The sequence below is a fragment of the Nyctibius grandis genome, chromosome 24 (genome assembly GCF_013368605.1).
Source record: "Nyctibius grandis isolate bNycGra1 chromosome 24, bNycGra1.pri, whole genome shotgun sequence".
NCBI classification, from domain to species: domain Eukaryota; kingdom Metazoa; phylum Chordata; class Aves; order Nyctibiiformes; family Nyctibiidae; genus Nyctibius; species Nyctibius grandis.
In genome coordinates, this window is record NC_090681.1 from 3,430,627 (window position 1) to 3,449,521 (window position 18,895).

At 53.6% G+C, this 18,895-nt stretch overlaps 1 protein-coding gene across 1 annotated transcript; it reads left to right on the forward strand.

Moving 5' to 3' along the window:
- Positions 1-757: 757 nt before the first annotated feature.
- SELENON (selenoprotein N) lies at positions 758-18,700 on the forward strand. Its single transcript, XM_068417815.1, has 12 exons — positions 758-900; positions 5,938-6,055; positions 6,837-6,967; positions 7,453-7,665; positions 8,492-8,616; positions 9,419-9,556; positions 11,100-11,181; positions 12,170-12,358; positions 13,425-13,530; positions 14,413-14,525; positions 15,207-15,308; positions 16,207-18,700. Exons 1-12 carry the CDS (start codon positions 793-795, stop codon positions 16,375-16,377), a joined length of 1,596 nt encoding a protein of 531 aa, XP_068273916.1. The 5' UTR covers positions 758-792; the 3' UTR covers positions 16,378-18,700.
- The last annotated feature ends 195 nt before the right edge of the window (positions 18,701-18,895 follow it).

Consider the following 18,895-nt stretch of genomic DNA (forward strand, 5'->3'; position numbering starts at 1 on the left):
TGAAGGGCACAAAGAACACAGCGAGGGTGGAAAAGTTTGGGGTGTTGTAAAGGATCGTAGAAATGATGGGTGCAAAAAATTGGTAAAGGATCGTAGAAATGATTCAAAATGTGGGGTGATGGTAGCAGTGACTCAAAATTTGGGGATCATGATGCGGTGGCAGGAGGCGATGGCTGCAGACAGGCACTGGCTGCAAAGTCATTCCCATCCCTGCAATCCTGGGGCTTAAACTTCAGTGGAATCACTGCAAGTGAAACTAATACTTGATTTTAAAAAAGATACCCATTTTGGTGAGCTGAAACCAAGCAGAGGTGCAAGGTAACGCTGTTTTGGGGAAATGATGAATTAAGGACCAAAGATCACTTTGGAAATTAATGAGGGGAGCTGGAGGACACCCCACTCTCCCATCGATAATTAAAAGCAAAAAATCAGCGGAAAGCAATGAGGTTGCTGAAGAGGAGGGGGATTAATCTCCTCCAAGAGTCCTCGCAGCGGATTTGAGGCCAAAAAAGTGGTTTTTCCTCCGGACTGCGTGAAGGGCTCGGAGGGGGGGAGAGGGAGGTCGGACGGGGGGCTCGGAGGGGGAAAGAGGGAGGTCGGCCGGGGGGCTCGGAGGCGGGGAGAGGGAGGTCGGACGGGGGCCCTCCGACCTCCCTCTCCCTCCCTCCGAGCCCCGCGGGAAGGTCTCAGGCTCCCGCCCGGCCCCGGCTCCTCCTCGCCGGGCGCTGCCCGCCTGACGCCTCCCCCGGCCGGCGCGGCCATGGCGGCACGGCGGAGCTGAACGACGCCGTTATGGCGGGTCCCGGCGCTTCTCCTCCGCGTTTGGCTTTAGCCCTGGCTACTTTGGTAGCGTTAATCGCCATCAAGTATTACCGGGACGCTGAAGTAGCCCGGCAGCAGGTAACGGGGGAGGAGGAGAAGGGCGGGGGGGAGGGAGGCGGTGCTGAGGCCGCGCTGCCCCTCACGGAGGGGAGGGAGGATGAAATGGCGGGCGGGCGCGTTCGCCCCTCTGAGGGAGCCGGGGCGATGGCGGCTGAGGGGATGGCGGGCGTTGAGGGGGCTGTTGCTGGGCTGAGGTGACCACCGGACATTGGTGGCCACAGGGGATTGAGGTGGCCACTGCTGAGCTGAGGGAACCACCACACATCAGTGGCCACTGGGGTTGGGGTGGCTGTGGGCAGGGTGAGGTGACCGCCAGGCGTTGGTGGCCACTGGTGTTGAGGTGGTGACTGGCGCTGAGGTGGCCAGCGGGGCTGAGGTGGCCACCATTAGGTATTGGTGGCCATAAGGGTTAAGATGGCCACTGGGGTTGAGGTAACCGCTGGGCAGCGGTGGTTACAGGGGTTGAGGTGGCTGCTGCTGGGCTGAGGGGACCACCACACACTAGTGGCCAGCGGGGCTGAGGTGGCCACCACTGGGCTAAGGGCATCACTAGGTATCGGTGGCCACTGAGGTTGAGGTAACCGCCAGGCAGCGGTAGTCACAGGGGTTGAGGTGGCTGCTACTGGGCTGAAGGGACCACCACACATTAGTGGCCATGGGGGCTGAGATGGCCAGCACTGGGCTAAGGGGACCACCAGGCATTGGTGGCCATCAGGGTTGAGGTGGCCACTGGGGTTGAGGTAACTACCGAGCAGTGGTGGTCACAGGGGTTGAGGTGGCCGCTGCTGGGCTGAGGGGACCACCACAAAATGGTGACCGCTGGGGTTGAGGGTAGCCACCAGGCATCAGTGGCCTCTGGGGGTGAGGTGGCTGCTGCTGGGCTGAGGTGACCACCAGGCAGTGGTGGCCACTGGGCTTGAGGGGACCACTAGGCATTGGTGACCATGGGGGTTGAGGTGGCCACTGGGGTTGAGGTGACTGCCAGGCATTAGTGGCCACTGGGATTGAGGTGGCCACCTGGGTTGAGGTGGCCGTCACCTGGCTGAGGGGACCACAGAGCTGTGATGGGTGCCACGAGGTTATGGTGGCCACGGGGCATTGGTGGCTGCAGTCTTGAGGTGGCTGCTGGGGTTGAGATGGCCACCACCAGGCTGTGGTGACCATGAAGCCGTGGCAGCCACTGCCAGGTTGTGGGAAAAAACAGATATCAGCAGCTGTGAACCTTGAGGTGGCCACTGCCAGGCTGTGGGGACCACAGAGCTCTAGCAGCCACCAGTCAGGCTGTAGGGACCACCAGACATGAGCGGCTGTGGAGCTTGAGGTGGCCGCTGCCAGGCTGTGGTAGCCACCACCAGACTGAGGTGACCATTGAGCTGTGGTACTCACCACATGCCAGTGGCTATGGGTTTGAGGTGGCCACTGTCAGGCTGTGGGTTTGCAGAGCTGTGGTGGCCATGGGGCTTGAGGTGGCCACAGGGATTGTGGTGGCCACCAGTAGGCTGGTGGAGATGTAGTAGTGGGTTTTCTCATCGTAGAAACGCAGGTCTTGTGTGCCCTGACTGCAGGAGCAGCAAAAGGATGGAGGACATGAGCTGGGAAACGGGAAGGGGTTTTTTTTAGGGAATTTATTGTGATTTTATTTAAATTGGGCTGATTGACGCTGGGTTTGATTGTGATCTGTATAACCCAGACGGCTACGGCGCTGCGGGAACGCGCTTGTGCTCCCCTGGCTCTTTGCTTCAGCGTGCAGCCTTGACCATCTGCAGAGGGTCACAGTGGAGAGCAGACTTCTTGTTCTTGATGTTTCTATGTATGTTTCAAGTGTAAAAACACTTGTGTTTTTACAGGACAACTCTTGTCTTTGTCTCTTCTCGCGTTGCAAAAAAAGGGTGAAATGGCTCAAACCGGTTAATTAGAAGAATTCTTCTGACCAGGGGCCAGGAGGGTCAGGATGGTCCTTCACAGGCTGGCGGAGAGGACGTCAGCCCTGCCCGACAAAGCGCCGGGTCTTGTGGAGGTTTTGTTTCTCCTAGAGGACAGGCTGTGACCGGGCACTGCTGGAGAGCAGAGCAAAATATGACGGGCCCAAGGCTTTTATTTTTCCTTTATCTTGCTTAAAACATACATCTCGTCTCTTCTTATGGAAATGTTTATTTAGCTGAACAACCCACGAGCAGGTGGGAGAAGAAAACTCTTTGTGAAAACCACAGCTCTCCTCCTCTACAAAAAGACTGAAAAAGCTCAGCCCTACTCCTCTGGCACAAACAGGGCAACTCGTTATTTCTTGCGATCCCAGATTAGAAAGAAAAAAGAAAAAACCCCACAAGCTCTGCAGAGCTTTCTTTAACGTGTTACCAGAAAGCAAAAGGCCAAGCCCTGACATCGCGCTCCCCTTGTAAACGTACTTTTTGTCATCCCTTTTGACTGAGTGCAGCACGAGTGGGGCAGTCTTTGTTCCTCCGTGGTTAGGGTCTTATCTCAGGCTGGGTGGGGCCTGGGGTCCTGGTGCGGAGGGGCTTGAACGGTGCTGCTGCTGAGCTGCCAAGCTTCGTGAGTGTTGAAATTAATGTTTCTGAAGGGAGCGATCCGTCCTGCGGCGCTGTGCAGAGCTGGTGTGTTGTGCCAGGACTGCCTGGAGCGCGCCGAGCTGGAGAAGTGGTTGTCTTAACCAGTTCTGGGGAGGGCAGCGTCGTTCGGGGCAGGCAGGAGCAGGTAGCCTCGTCAGGAGCAGGCAGGCGCAGGCAGCATCGTTCGGAGCAGGCAGGAGCAGGTAGTGTCGTCCGGAGCAGGCAGGAGTAGGCAGCATCATCCGGAGCAGGCAGGAGCAGGCAGTGTCGTCCGGAGCAGGCAGCATCCTCCGGAGCAGGCAGGAGTAGGCAGCATCACCCGGAGCAGGCAGGAGCCAGTGCCAGCCCTGTTAGCAGGGAGGCCGCATTTGGCCGGCTGCTGGCCCGCCTGTGAGATGTGCGCACGCACGTAAGTCTCCTGACCGCAAAGCCACTGTATCTCTGGCCAGTTGCCATTGTAGGAATAATTATCTGATGGTTCTGCAGCTGATGGGTTTTTATTGCTTAACCTACGTGAAAGCGCAGGCGGAGGGGATGGGAGCGTGCTCTCAATGTAAGTTGATTTTTGGGTGCTAACGTCCAACACCAGGCACCTGTATTCCCCCCTTCTCTTGGACGCAGTCAGAGATGTCCTGTCTGTGTGGGCCATGACTGGTTCTCTTTCTGCCTTCAGCCCTCTTAAGTAAACGATCATGACTTTTTCCTAACACTACAGCAGCAGGCGGTCTGACCAACTAAACACTTTGTCGCTCATTTGCCTCCCATCCCTTGAGGTCCATGTCTGTGAAGTGCAGAAAAGAAGAGAGACTCGAAACGATTCATCGGCGGGGAATCGCTGATGCTCTGCGGAGAGGACCAGGAAATGGGCCGTCTCTTCAGAGCTCAGTACGCAGCCGGGACGGCCTCCTCTGCAGAGGACCCTCACGAGGTTGATGCGTTACGTGCCGTGCACCAGCAAGATCTAGAGCCCAGGGGGGTGCTGAAGCCTGGCCCAAGGCTTCATGACGTGACCCTGGCACCTGGCTGTCAGGGGACGGGGCACTTGCTCAGGGAAATGTTGCTGTCTCTTTGTAGGGCCAAGGATGTGCATCCCCATTAATTTGGGGAACAAAGGCACGATTTTGGCTCCAGGAACATGGGCAGTCCGGAGCGGATCGTTCCTGTGTGTAGATAAACAACCATCTCACTCCTCCATTCCTTTTTTCAGCTGTGTGGTTCCTGCACGCTGCCCTCCTCGTCTTTCCTCAGCCACGTCTGCGTCCAGGTCTCTGGTTTGTATTCCAGGGCCTTTATTTCTGTCTGTCTCGGTCCTGGAACTGCCCTGGAAGGCTCTTAAGTGCTTTTGTTGCTGCAGCTGATGGCAGCAAAGCCTTCCAGGCTGCATTAGTGCTGCTTCAGGCTGGCAGGCAACAGATGGAAAATAAACTAGTTCAGGAGCTCTGGGGATGGTGATGGTGCTGCAGGCGAGAGAGAATAAACACGGTTAAACAGCAGAATACAGAGTATTTATCCTTGCAGCTTCAGGCTTTTACAGGGGTGGCAGGGGAAGCTGCCCCAAATGCTGGGTCACAGGGGACGTGCTGCTCTGGCTGGCAGTGATGTGGCCTGTCTGACTTGCTATATGTGTCTCTCCATCCCACACCAACGTGGAGCTCGCCTGCCTACGAGTTGTCCCTTTCTCTTCAGCGCTGAGTGCGGCGGAGTGGAAATGACTAGAAGCATCTAGAGCCTTTCTGGGTGTGCTCCAAGGCAGACGTTGCGTTTCAGTGGCGTTTTCCACTGGATGATCTCCGTGTGGGCTTTGCCGAGGGAGAAACTGAGGCAGAGGGTGGCTGGGATCTTGCAGAAGTTTCTGGAGAAGACCATGGGATTTGTGGCGCTCTGATTTATGGCCGAATGAGTAGGCAGCGTTCCCTGCAGAGCAAGGGGCCGAAATGCCCCAAGTCTCCTGAGACTGGAGGTTTGGGGGGGAACCTGATGAGAGCAGGGCAGTCGTGTGCGGTAACGCGGGCAGGGATCTCAGCACGGGTGTAAGTTAAATTGCTTTGGGCAGTTACAAGGGCTCAGTTCATTTCCTTTGTGTTTTTGTAATGTGGATAGTCATGTATTTGACTGCCTTCTTCTCCGTGTGCATCAGTTAATTACAGAAATCACCATCTCCAGGTGCTCTGAATATCTGCAGGTTTAGGGCTGTGTGGAAAAAGTTGGAAATTTTTCTGACGAAAGACTTTGAGGCCGACTCTGAGCAAATGATTCAGTTTGAATTACTCAGCCAGATGTAGTTTTAATATGCTCGTGCCAACAGTTCCTGGACACCAATCCCTATTGTAAATAGCACAAAATCCTGCCAAGGGGCGTTAATCTTTCGATTTGATGGCCGTGTTTGTGTGCTGGAAAGAATGCCAAGTAACTGAAGCTGAGAGGGGCTGGAGTGAATTTCTGCAAGAGGTTGGAATGAAATCTTACTTGCCTCTTCTTCCTGAACTAGGAGCTGGCACTGAAGTCTTTGGGGAGCGAGGGGCTGTTCCTCTTTTCTTCTCTGGACACAAACAACGATCTGTACCTCAGTCCAGAAGAGTTCAAGCCGATAGCTGAGAAGCTGACGGGTAGGTTTCTGTCTACATTGCAGAGCTCTCCCGCACAGACCAGGCAAAAGCCAAAGATAATGCACTCAGCAGTTTCTATTCATGTCTTTTATTTTTTTCTGGGTGCTGTTTTGGGTCTTATTTACCTGAAGAGAGGCTGTGCTAAGCTTTACATGTTTTGAAAAGGCTTAAGCACTAGACATCACTTTCACAAAGTAGAGTTTTTATAAGACTGACAAGTTGCTGGTCTGGAGCTTAAAGGGGATTTGGGGTGGGTGAATGCAACAAATGCAGCTCAGCCCACGCGAGGCCAAAACTATTAGTGAGTCACAGCACTTCATTCCTGCGCTGCTCTGGCTGTAGCAGCCTCTCTCAGACAGCAATTGTGAGAGATCATGTTTGGAGACTGTATCAGCGTGTGGCAAATGTCTCTTGGTGCTGCCAAGCAGGAAGAAATGTAGTGATGATAATGTACAGGAGAGCTCACAGTGCAGTCGAAACACAGACAGTTGTTTGCTTGCGCTGTCGTGAATTGGCTAAAGCGTGTGTTCTGATCCCTCCTCGCTGAAATGAGACTGCCTGAGCCCTGGGGTTTGGAGTCATCCACTAAAAGGAGGGCTCCCCTTTAATTCCTGCAGCCAAAGCTGGTCTCTGGGGTGGGTCTGAGTTCGGCCGCTGCACACAGCGTAGGGACAGCTGGGAAGCTCCTGGATTTGCCAGGATAAACGTGTAATCACTTCACAATTGCCTCAAAGGGGAGGGAGGGGAAACAGCTGCTTAAATTCCTGTCCCTTTGTCCTAGGGGTTGCTCCCATCTCAGAATTTGAAGAGGAGGAGACGCCTGATCCAAGCGGGGAGACGTTGTCCATCATGGCTAAATTCCAGCCTTTGGTCATGGAAACGATGACGAAGAGCAAAGATGGTTTCTTGGGAGTAGGTATCATGCGGGATGTGTACGGCCAGAAATTCTGGTATAAACACGTCCTGTGGGCTGGTAACATCAGCTGGAATAAGTGCTGGCATGTTGGGAGGGGGAGGTGGTCTTCCTGGAGCTGGTGGGATTTGCTTTGACGAGCAAGCTCGCTGCTTTCCGCAGTGTTGTGTTGTTTTCAGTGCACTCAGCAGCACTGTGCCCCAATTAATACGCCTTTCCTGGGAAGCTGGAAGCAAACATTAGAGATGGCTCTCCTGGAGCCAAGTCCAAAAGCAGTGGTGTTACCTGACACCATTTCTCCCATTTCCTACTACTCACATAACTGGAAGTTGACAGAACTTTTTGGTGGTGTTTGGGGTGGTAGGAAGAATTTAAAATGTGATATATTTTTTTTCCCCCTTCTCCAAAGCCTGTTTACATCCATCAGTGTTACTGCACGCTTGAAGAGTCTGGTCTAGGCTCTGATAGTGTCTTTTGTTCACAGATTTCTCACGTTGCTCTGTCAGGGCTGAGGAATTGGACCGCCCCAGCTGCCCCTATGAGCGTGCTGCTTGCCAGACAGTTTAAAGCCTTTCTTCCTCCAAAGAATAAACTGGATCTTGGGGATCCGTGGTGGATAATTCCTAGTGAATTAAACATCTTCACTGGGTATCTTTCCAACAACAGATTTTACCCTCCACCTCCCAAGGGCAAAGAGGTGAGATATGAAACTCAATTTCTGTATACCTGAGAGGCAGTTTGTATAAATGTTCTGCCTCATAGCCCAGATGAATCGCAGGAGTCCCTAGAGCGGACAAGGCTGTTGCATGATGCCTCCCTGGACTTTCTAAGGGTGCAAAAATGCAGCCAGGAGCAGAGTCTTCTAAATTGGAGGTAAAACAGAGCAGGCAAAAGCTCTGGGTGTGTGTCATGGCCAGATGAGGCTGACGTGAGTAACATCATCTTGCTTCGTTTAAGTGTTTGGGATTTTTAGGCTAATCTTTCCCAGAAGTGCTTCAGAAAGCACTTGTATGAAGTGATGGTACCTTAACAGTTGCCGAGTGCCATCCCAGAGGTGGGCATTGCATTGACAAGTGAAACAATGTGTATACCTGGTTTGTAAGGCCGGGCGTGTGTATCGCTCTCCCCCGGGTGCCGGGTAGGTGTTAGTGATCACACAGGTGATATACCTCCGCAGCCTGCTGTGTTTATTGATTCCATACCCACTCTTTCAAAGTCTTAAGCAGTATTGATGGAGGCAGCCTCGTAGATCAGTTTACCGTACTCAGACATTCAGCTGACTGGGGTGATGGAAACTTGCAAACAATGGGAATAGCAGAAAAAGCGTGGGAGATGGATTTATTTTTAAAAGCGGCCTCTTGCTTTATCTCCTTGTTCTGTGATTAGGGAGGTCTCTGAGCTAATGTTTAAGTCATGGCAGTTCTCTTGCCTTCCTGATCTGGTGGGCACTTACTTTGGAGCTGCAGCTGACCTGCAGTGGAGGAACTGTTCTCATTTTTGCTCTCTTACAATTCTTGCCCTAGATCATAATCCACAAGCTTTTGAGCATGTTCCACCCACGCCCCTTCGTCAAAACCCGCTTTGCCCCCCAGGGAGCTGTGGCCTGCATCCAAGCCATCAGCACCTTCTACTACACCATAGCGTTCAGGTAAGGCCATGGGTTCAGGGTGTTAGAGGGGGGTGTGGGGGCACTTCTGAATTTGTTCCATATCTCAGGGGAGTGGAGAAGGCTGCTGTGAGCCTGTGGCAGAGAGTGTGCGTGTCATTGCACGTGCAGTTGTGTTCCCAAGCAAGATCAGATGTGTCCTGGCTGGGAGGGAGGCGAAGCAGGTCAAGCAGGAGGGTACCCATGGGTGATGCTTTGCTGACGACCAGAGAGGGCACCCATGCTCCCAGTGTCACCGAGTCCCTGGTGAGTCCAGGACTCTTACCCAGATGCAGGACAGCAGCCGTTCTACATCACCCTTGGTTTGGAACTATCCCTGGCTGAAAGGGGAGAGTCTGATTAGCAAGAAATTGGTTAGATTTTGGTTAATTGGAGGGTGGAGTGCATTTCCAAGGGGGAGAGTCTGTGGAATTGTTCTCTTGTTTTACTGGGAGTGTTACACACAGCTTTTATTTGCCTAATCAAGCTGAAAGAGTGGCTGAGTGGGTCTTAGTCTGTTCCTGTGTTTCAAGAAATGATAAAGTAATTCGTCTTTTCTGGATGGACACTTACTGCCCAGTTCCAAAAGGCATCGATCTTGGAGACGATCCTGACCCAGAGGATCTCCTCCACTCTTTTACCCTCTTCATTGTGTGACATTAAAAGCTTTTTGAACTGAACCTCTGCCCCAATTTAGCTTCATAATTTCTGGTGCCTGGAGATAACTTCTCGCTGCTGTCATCTGCAGCGCAGGATCCATTCTCTCCTCCCGGCACTGCAGCTCATGGCTCCTTTCTCGTTTCAGGATCCACGCTGAGTTCCAGCTGAATGAACCACCAGACTTTCCCTTCTGGTTTTCCCCAGGCCAATTCACAGGTCACATCGTCCTCTCCAAGGATTCTTCCCATGTCCGAGAGTTTAAGCTCTTTGTTCCTAACAACAGGTACAGTTGTTTCTCTCTCTTCCTGGGTGCTGAGCAGACTTGAGGATTGTTGTAAATGAAGCCCAGTGGAACCCAGGGGCTCTAGGACCCTGCCCTGTGCGTGGGGGAAGGCTGGTGGGCTGCTTTTTTATGAAGATACGAGTGCGGTGACAGCCCTGTCCCTTGTGATATGTGGTGTGTGGGTGTCCTGGCCTGTGCAGGGAAGGCAGATCTGCAGTCAGAGCTTTGGGCAGGCGAGTTCTGCTGTTTGCTTATCTGTTTTCCCCACACATCCTTCTCTGCCCGCGGTCATCATGGTCATCATGTCCTCAGTTCTCTAGATACAGTTGCTCCCTAAACTGGTTCTGATGCAATTTTTCAGGACTAGCTCTGTTTATCAACAGGTCTGGGGAGCATCTGGCTTGGAAGAGGCAGGGAAGGACAAGGGCAGAGGAGGGACAGGGGAGAAGCAGGGCAGAGGTTGCTGGGCCTGCTTAGGCCCATGGAGCATGGGCTTGGGGACGGATGTCCTTGCACAACCTGGCTGCAACTGGCATGTGCTTCAGCTGAGCATCCAAGCCTGAGCTGTCCTGTGCCAAACCACTTTACACTGCTCCCCTTGACCTGTCCCAGCAGTCCCTGGCTGTGGCAGGGACTCGTGCAGATGTCAGATACCTGTTGCAAGCTGCAGAAGGCTCCTCGGGTGTCTGTGATGGATGAGCTCATGCTTTTCAGCCAAGTCCCTGGAAAAGCTGAGTGAATTGAGCTCTGCAGTTGGCTGTAAAACTGGCAAATGCATCTCTGCTAGTTGCTGAGGATCCCTGACCCATTTCAGGGTCTGATTCACTCACCAGTAACTGTCCCTCGGTACTCGGAGGATGGGGAGAGACAGGCAGAGTGTGGAGAGGCAGCCCCTGGCAATCCCAGTGCCTGGCTCAAAGCACTGAAGTTTAGCAAAGCCTCTGATTCTCTTGCTTCAGCATACTTTTTGCTTGATGTTTCACAGGTTTTGTGTGCATAGCTTCACACTAGCTCATTCCTGTTCTCTGGCAAGTAGCTGGAAGCGTTTCAGGGGAAAGAAGCTTCAAATCTCTTTGCCCATGACGGCTGGAGTGAGAATTCTATTACAACCTTACCCTGGCGACTCAATCCCTATGGCTCTGTCAGCACATTTGTTACAGCAAGCAGACACTTAGGGCTCTGCCAGCAACTCCTTACAAAAGCCTTTTGCTTCCAAAAAACGCTTTTAAAAGTTCAGCAGGATCAGAATGTACAAGTTAAGTGCTGGAAGGAAGGGGGAGCAAAGACACCTCTCTCTTCCTTACTTTGACAGTACTCAAAGGTGTGAGTGCATTTGCCCAGAGTGTTGGGTGGGTGCCTGGGCCCTGATCCAGCAGGGATTTGGTGTTGCTGGTCTTGAGCGGGGAACATGGTGATCTCCAAGGAGCCAGAGGCTTCAGTGCTGACCCTGCAGGAGGAGCATTGGATGTTCTCATTTGTTTGGGGTTTCCCATACACAGCTTTAGCCTCGGATGACTCTGAACATGCCGGGTTCACCTTGCAGGTCTCTGAACGTTGATATGGAGTGGCTGTATGGGGCGAGCGAAAGCAGCAACATGGAGGTGGATATCGGTTACCTGCCACAGGTCTGTAGTCACTCTCAGTCCCCCCTGTGCGTGCAGCATCTCAGCAGGGATTTATGCTGCCCTGCCCCTAAGCTGTATAACCTCAGTTATCCCTGGTCTTTAGAGCTTTCTCTTGAACATTTCAATATAACAATATAATCTCTGTTGATCTGTGTGTGTCCTCCGCAGCTGTGTGCCTCCCTATCCCCAGTTCTGGTGATGTTTTGTTTTTTCCCCTCTGTGTGGGTTGAATCCTGAGCTCCTGGAGTCATGTGACTTTTTCCATTTTTAAAAAGTTGTCTGACAGGCCAGAGGGAAGATTGGGAGCTGAGCCCAGGCCCTGAGACCAGAGGGGTGTATGAACAACAGTGTGTCTGAATTTAGAAACTGCATGTGGTTATTCCTCTATTCTGTGATAATCCCAGCTCTTGGGACAGGAAACATAAGTCAGGATTTTGAATGCCTAAATTTAACAGTCCCATTTTCTCCTAAACTAAATCCATGTTTCTTTTTAATTGCCAAAAGTTAGGAAAAGAGACTTACAAAATAATTTCAGCTGTACCAGAACACTGAACTCCAGGGAAGCTCCTGACAGCTTTCCCTGTTGCACCCTCTTGTGGCTGTCCACGGGCTGTGTAAGGGCTGTGCTGGTGGTAGGAGCTAGAGCTTCCACGAGCCCTGCAGGGCCCAAGGATTTTAAGGATCTGGTGTCCCACAGTCAAAAATCTCCACTGGGAAGGTGGGAACATGGAGTGAACAGGTCTCGGGCACTTCCAATCTAGCGAGCACAGTCAAGATAATAACTGAAGGAAATGAAGTTGCTTTCCTGCTGTTCTCCAATAAAATACATTTGCAACTGATAAAGTGCAGCTCCAGGAGACAATAGATCAAGCTGTTATCTCCATTAGAAGCTGCACAGTCTTTATTTTGCATCTTTATCCTGTCCTGGAGTACAGAAAAACCAGGAGTGGGATGTCTGCAATGTCCAACTCAGCCTGTTGTCCTGCAGATGGAGCTGGAATCGACAGGGCCTTCAGTCCCCTCCGTGATCCATGACGAGAACGGAAATGTGATTGACAGCAGGGACCCCTCAGGGGAGCCCATTCAGTTTGTGTTCGAAGAGATAACCTGGCAGCAGGAAATCCCCTGGGAAGAGGCAGCCCAGAAGCTGGAAGTGGCCATGTATCCATTTAAGAAGGTGAGGAAGGCGCTGGGCTCTTCCTTAGTACGTTTATTTGGGGCAGGTCACCTTCACTGAGATGTCCAGCCACCTCGAGGACCAGCAGAAACCAGAGGCCATGACCTGATCAGCATTCAGAGTAGTGTGAGGGTCTCCCAGCTCAGTATGTGCCTCCCAGGCGCTGCGTGTGTGGCTTGGTGGACTTCCAGTTTCCAGCTGAGGGAGTGCAGCATCTCTGAAAAGCCATTTGGCGTCACACAGCAGCACAGGCAGGAGCAAAGCCGCGATGTCACGTGTCCCAGGCTTGGATTGTAAATGGAGGCTCATCCTTCCTTCCCCTTATCAGTAGCTGCTGACGCGATTTCTGAGTGAGGCAGGTAATCGTGCTGCTTACAAATGGTTTTCCTCTGGTGTTATTTTGGCAACGTTCAGCTACCTTTGGACCAAGCTTTCCTTATCAGCAGAAAACACACAATCCCCCTGTGCCTCTGCATCCCGCAGCGAGACACAAATTTATAGCATTGGGTGACCCACGCTATTAACGTGCCTGTGGAGCAGATGGCTACTGCCTGTCGCTGCTTCCTTGGCTGAAGGGACACGTTTCAGTGGCTGCCTCCTTGTGCCTGGGCTTACAAATATCCCTTTGAGCTGCCAAAATGTTAATAAAGTTGCTGTCATTTGAGCAGTTGGAACAACCTCTGTGCAGGGTCCCTCACAGCCAATTTTTGGGGCCGTTTCAGTGAGGTTTTGTAATAAAAACCTCAAGGGCAGATTTCCCAGGCTGCTGAGGTGCGTTTGCCTGCCCGCCGTTGCGCAGATGCTCTCTGCAGTGTGCAAAGACGGGGCTCTGCGGGTGCTGGTAACAGCCCACGTGCTGTGAGGGGCTCCCTACAGTCTCAGCGGGGATGAAGTTGCCCCTGGGGATTGCACCACAGTTGGCATTTGCTTTAATCTGCAGGAACCACTGCAAATTAAACTCTCTGTGTCACCTCTGGGGTGTGGCAGGTCTGGTTCCTTCAGACCCTGCTCGTATTTGAGATGGGCTGTTCTGGGTCTGTTTCTCAAGCTGTCTCTCTGCCTCCAGGTCTCCTATCTTCCCTTCACACAAGCTTTCGAGAAAGCAAAAGCAGAAAAGAAGCTGGTGCACTCGATCCTGCTGTGGGGTGCCCTGGATGACCAGTCCTGCTGAGGTGAGGACATTCCTGGCGTGGCTGGAGGAATGAAGTGCCTCGTTCAGGCTCTGAGAAGAGCTGAGGGTCAGGGAGCTGGTCATGAGCCAGCGGTAAATGTTGTGTTGCTCATTTTGGCACTGAAGGTGCTGAATAGGAAAGGGCTGGAAGTGGGGAATTACTGAGCTTAGGTCCCCAGTGGCAGGATCAGATCTATTTGAGACAAGCCCTAGAACAACTCGCTAATTCAAGTGCCTTTGTCGAGGTGGAGGCATGGGTCTGGTCTTCCTCTTTTCTCTTCCCTGCTCAGTCTGCGTGGGGAGAGGCAGCACCTGAGGGGTGAAAGGGACCCTGCTGCTCTCTGCTTTGTCCCTGACACCTGCACAGGAGAAGCCAGAGCCAGATGTGGTTTGGGGTTGTCCTGATGTGTAGCTGTTTCCCCTTCACGCCTAAGAACTTGCACGCCACATTGAGCAGGAATGATGGGTGGGAGAGGGGCAGGCATCTTTAGTCTATATCTGCCCTTAAAACCTCTGCAGCATGTCTGGGCTCTGCTCGGCATGAACAGCAAGAGGCACTCAAGGGTGGATCCACAGGGCCTGATCCTTTCCTACGTGCACCACACCAGTCAGCCTCCATGGCAAGCTTGTCCTGGGCCTTCTGTGGCCTTGCAAGTGGCTGGGGTCTGCTCTGGTGAGTCTTCTCTGCCAGCAGCACACACGGGAAACAATAAGCTGTGGAAAACTGCCAACAAAGGAGAAAAAAAGACAATGGGCCAGGCCAGGGGGAGCCCAAGCCAGCTGCCCCAGCAACCAGAGCAGTGGCATTGTGGTGGCATCTGACATGGCGACAGTCAGCTCAGGAAACGCAGCAAACCACTGTGTGCCTCTCCTCCCACGCCAGGTTCGGGGCGGACTCTCCGGGAGACCGTCCTGGAAAGTTCGCCCATCCTCGCCCTGCTGAACGAGAGCTTCATCAGCAGCTGGTCGCTGGTGAAGGAGCTGGAGGAGCTGCAGGTGAGTGTTGCAGCCACATCTGCCACCTTCTCATTTGGGGCTGGTGAGCGCAGATGGTGCTTGGCACGGGGGTGCCGGCAGGAGGGGGGAGCTCACACCTGTGCCGTGGGGGATTTCGGTTCCAAGGCCTCTATGGCCAAGCGATCGCAGGGGCCAAGCAAACACCAGATGGAGGCAGGCTAAGAAAATGGCACAGTGACCCCCTGCGCTGTCGTGGTGCCAATTTTAAAAGCTAAACCAGATGCTCCACTGTGAGATAGCCCTGCCCGAGGCCATCTGTGCCATCAACAAACTGATTTCTCTGTAACCCAGGGAGCAACCAAATACTGTCTGAACCCTGTCTCCTGACTGCACCTTTCCCCACTTGTGAGCCTGTCTGTGGGCCTGTGCTGGGATCACAGAGCTGGAGACTCTGGGAAGAGCTGGGATCCGACTGTTGGTGTGTCTGGGAACGGCCAGTGATCGAGTGATTTTATTGTTTGGGGAGAAAATCTACAGCTGAAGTGTGAGAGGGAGACTGACTGAAAGGGGACAGTAAAGCAGATCATGAGAATGGAACCAGTGACCACGGTGCTGCAAAGCAGCTCTTCGGTCCCTCCCTGCCATGCTCCGTGTACTCCTCCTGTGCTGTTCTGCTAGCTTTGGTGCGTGCAAACATGTTTCTTTGGGGTCTCCTTACAGACCAACAGAGAGAATGAGTTCTACAGCAAGCTGGCTGACCTGCACCTGGAGAAATACAACTTCCCCGTGGAGATGATCATCTGCCTCCCCAACGGCACGGTGGTACGTTCATGACCCCTTCAGCTGGGCTTGGCTTTTTCCATTAGAACATGTTCTCTTCAGGGTCATCTGCAGACCCTGAAGCGAGCATCTGCTCCTCGAGCCTTTGTGGGGCCGTCATCCCTCACGGTGCTGTGCTCTCAGGGGTGCTGTGGCAGACAGCAGCTCTACCAAGAAATCTGAAACAAATGTCTCTTTATTCAGAGACAGAACAACAGCAGCTCTGGGCAGGGGCGGAACCAATCGGACTTGAACCAAATGTCTGCCTGTGATTCCTCATTGTCCCTGGTTGGAGTCAGTGACCTTTGGGACACCATCGTAGCTTGTTCCCTGCACCCACTGTCCTTGTGCTCATGCTTTGGAGAAAATCTCTCCTTATCAGCACCTCCCAGCACATTTGTCTTTCTCTTGATTCCCCAAGTTTGTCACAGCAGATCAGCCATTAGCAAGTCCACATGCTTCAGCTCTGCTGTGCTCCCCAGCAGCCCCCCTGCCTTGGATCTGAAGAACAACAGCAGCTCCTGACACTTGACAGCGCGGCGCTTCGCTGCGTGGCAGCAGCTGGGCTGTAGTGCTGGGTCCTGCCAGGGCTGATCTGATTGTGCCCCGCACTTGCCAGCGATTAGCTAGTGACACGTGCAGTGACTCCTTGCTGTCTCCTTCGTGGCTGCCCTCCAGATGAGGCTGTGGGCTGGTGAGTGGCCTCAGCTCAGCATGTCCAGGTTGCTGTGTAAAATGCAAACCTGAATCCCAGATGCTGAATTAGCATTTGCAAAGTATTAGAGCTCCTTTAAGAGTTGTTACAGTCTTGTCACCAGAGTCCTGGATAGAGGCCAAGGCAGTGGCTGGGGAATTGTTCTGCCCCTTAAAGTCTCCTCTCCTCGTCTGTTTTCTTTCCCAGGTTCACCATATCAATGCCAACTACTTCCTGGACATTACTTCTATGAAGCCTGAAGATGTTGAAAGCAGCATCTTTAGTTTCTCAACCAATTTTGAAGACCCTTCGACTGCAACTTACCTCCAGTTCTTGAAGGAAGGACTGCAAAGAGCAAAACCACACCTGCAGACCTAAAAACAAAGGCACCTGAATGCCCCACAGAGATGGCCAAAGACTTCAGAGATCCATTTTGATTACAGCAGTTCTTCCTCATCTTCATGGCAGATGTTGATGGAGACAATCCCAGGCCTGGGGCTTTGCTCTGGTTGTTGGTTTGAGGGCATGTTTCAAGTGATGCCAGTTGACAACCTGCCCTTTTGAGTTCAGGCAAATTTTTACAGGAGGGAAAATACTTGAATCTGTGAATATTCTTGGTGCATACACCTTGGTTTGCCACTCACCCTCATGTTTCTCCAGCTCCTGTTCAGACTCTGTGCTGAAACTCGTGTAACAGCTGTACCCAGCGTCACCTGGAACCCCTGATCTCACGGACTGGACTGTGTGTTGAGTGACTGAGAACAGCATCGCCGTTACGACCGACCACTCGTGGTGAGCACCTGTGCCCTGTGCAGGCTCCAGCGCAGGTGGGAAGCTCCCTCCTGGTAGCCGGTGTCCTCTACACCTCACCAGTGGCAGCTCTGAGCCATAAGCTGCCCAGTGGCTTGGATGCCTCTTCACCACGGCATTTATGGATGGCAGTGGCAACCAACACGTAATGGGACTGTAGCTGGTACTGTGTAGACATGAACGTAGGAGGTTCAAACTAGGGGCTTGAGCTCTGGAACGGCCTCCTCCCAGCACCCTGGGTGAGGTGGTGGGACAGGGGTCTCACTTATTCAGGTTCTTTGCATCTGAGGGAGGTGCTGAGGGTTGACACAGTGAAATTAGGAAGGAGAGCAGGGCGTTAGAGGTTTGGTGCAGCTCAGAGACGTCAGGCGTGGATTAACTCGGGGGGGGATTAAGGGCCAGAGCCCCTGTCAGCTCCACCAATGCAGTGTGTGCACTCCAGGCTCTGGAGGACAGCAGTGAGCGGTGCCCCCACTCCATTCAGCCCAGGGCCGCTCCCACCCCACCGGCTGGGAGAGCTTTGTTCTCCCAGTGTCTCCTCGGAGGTGGGAAAATGTTCTGTCCATGTTTGAGCTTCCAAGTCACACTGAACGGTGACCCGTGGTGAAGTTCCCTTCGGGAACGGGAGGTTCAGCGTTGCCCTGAGAGCATCAAGTGGGTAAGAACTGAGCGGTTTCAAAAGCCAGCAGGACTACAGAAATGTTCAGGAGATTTTTCCTAAGAAATTGTTTGGGCAGGACACCATTGTCCCCTACCTGTAACCACCCTGAGCAGGTGCTCCTACTCTGGTCTAGCTCTGGCTACAGAGTGAGCGCAATTTGGGGAAGAAAAGGTTAACTAAATGGGTTTTAAAGTATATTCCTGTAGACAGGTGAGGAGACAAAGCATCTTCAATAGATGGCTGCAGCCAGCCGTGGCTGTTGATGCTTTTTCTGCTCTCTGAAGCACAATTTTGTTGGACCAAATCACATGGGGGGAAAAGCTGGTTTTTTTGGAAGGGTATTTTCATTCCTGGGCTCCAGGACCTGGGAGGAACCCAGGGGTGGTGTTTACCCTGTCCCCACCGTGCCCCAGCCCTTGTGTCTGTGCCCATGGCTGGAGGCTGAGCTTAGATGGACCTCTGGGCTGAGCCAGCGTAGCTTCACTAATTGAGATTAATTACCCCTGGGATGTTTCTCAGTATCAGCTCTATAACTATGCATTAGCTCTGCGCTCCAAGGGGCCTCCAGTAATGGCAGCCTCAGGTCTGGCAGCACTTTCAGGTGCGGGAGGTGCCAAAGCCTGCAGGCAGCGTTCGAGACCGAGCTCCTGCCCCACCGGCGGTCCCGTCCCTTTGGGGGACTTCAGTCTCGTCCCTGTGAGGGACTTTGGCTGGAGCGGAGAGCAGCAGAGACTGAGCTCCTGCCTCCCGCCGGGCTCCGGCAGCCCTGCCCCGAGCCCCCTCTGCGCTGTTGGAGCGCGGGGTGAAGGGGGTCGGTTTGGAGGGTGGCAGAAGGAGCCCCACCAGCCGCCCCCAGGCTGGAGCAGGACCCCGGCGGACTCGGCTGTGTCCCCGTTAGCTCATTAAGTGCCAACCTGCGTAATTGCGCTGTCGCTGCCCGTTCCCTGCCGTGGGTGGGCTCCGGACAGAACCTGTTGCCTGAGGGTCGTTAATACGTGCCGAGCTTTTTGTCTCCTGTTTGTAAACTGACTTTTAAGTTGTTTTCCGTAGGTTTGTGGTACCTCGGGGGGAGGAGGTGCTGCCTTTCCCCACCCCTTGCGCTTCGTGACGCTCTGGCCTGAAACCCGCGGGGGGTCAGAGCCGATGTCGGTCAGCGAGGGGCCGGGGGGAAGCAGCCCCGCGCGGTTCGGTGCCGGTTGTAGCTGCACTTGTAAAACCCGTCCCACCACCCTCGGCCTCCTGCAGTCCTTGGCTCCTCCGAGACGGCGGGGGACGGCTGGGCCGGGGGTGGGGAGGGGCGGCAGAGCCGGGTTTGGGGAGCGGGGAGGTGGGCGGGGGGCGGCGGGGATGGTTCGGTGTGAGCGCGGCCAGGGCTGTCGCCCCGCAAGGCCCCGCCGCCATGACACCCCCGGGCCCCGCTCCGGG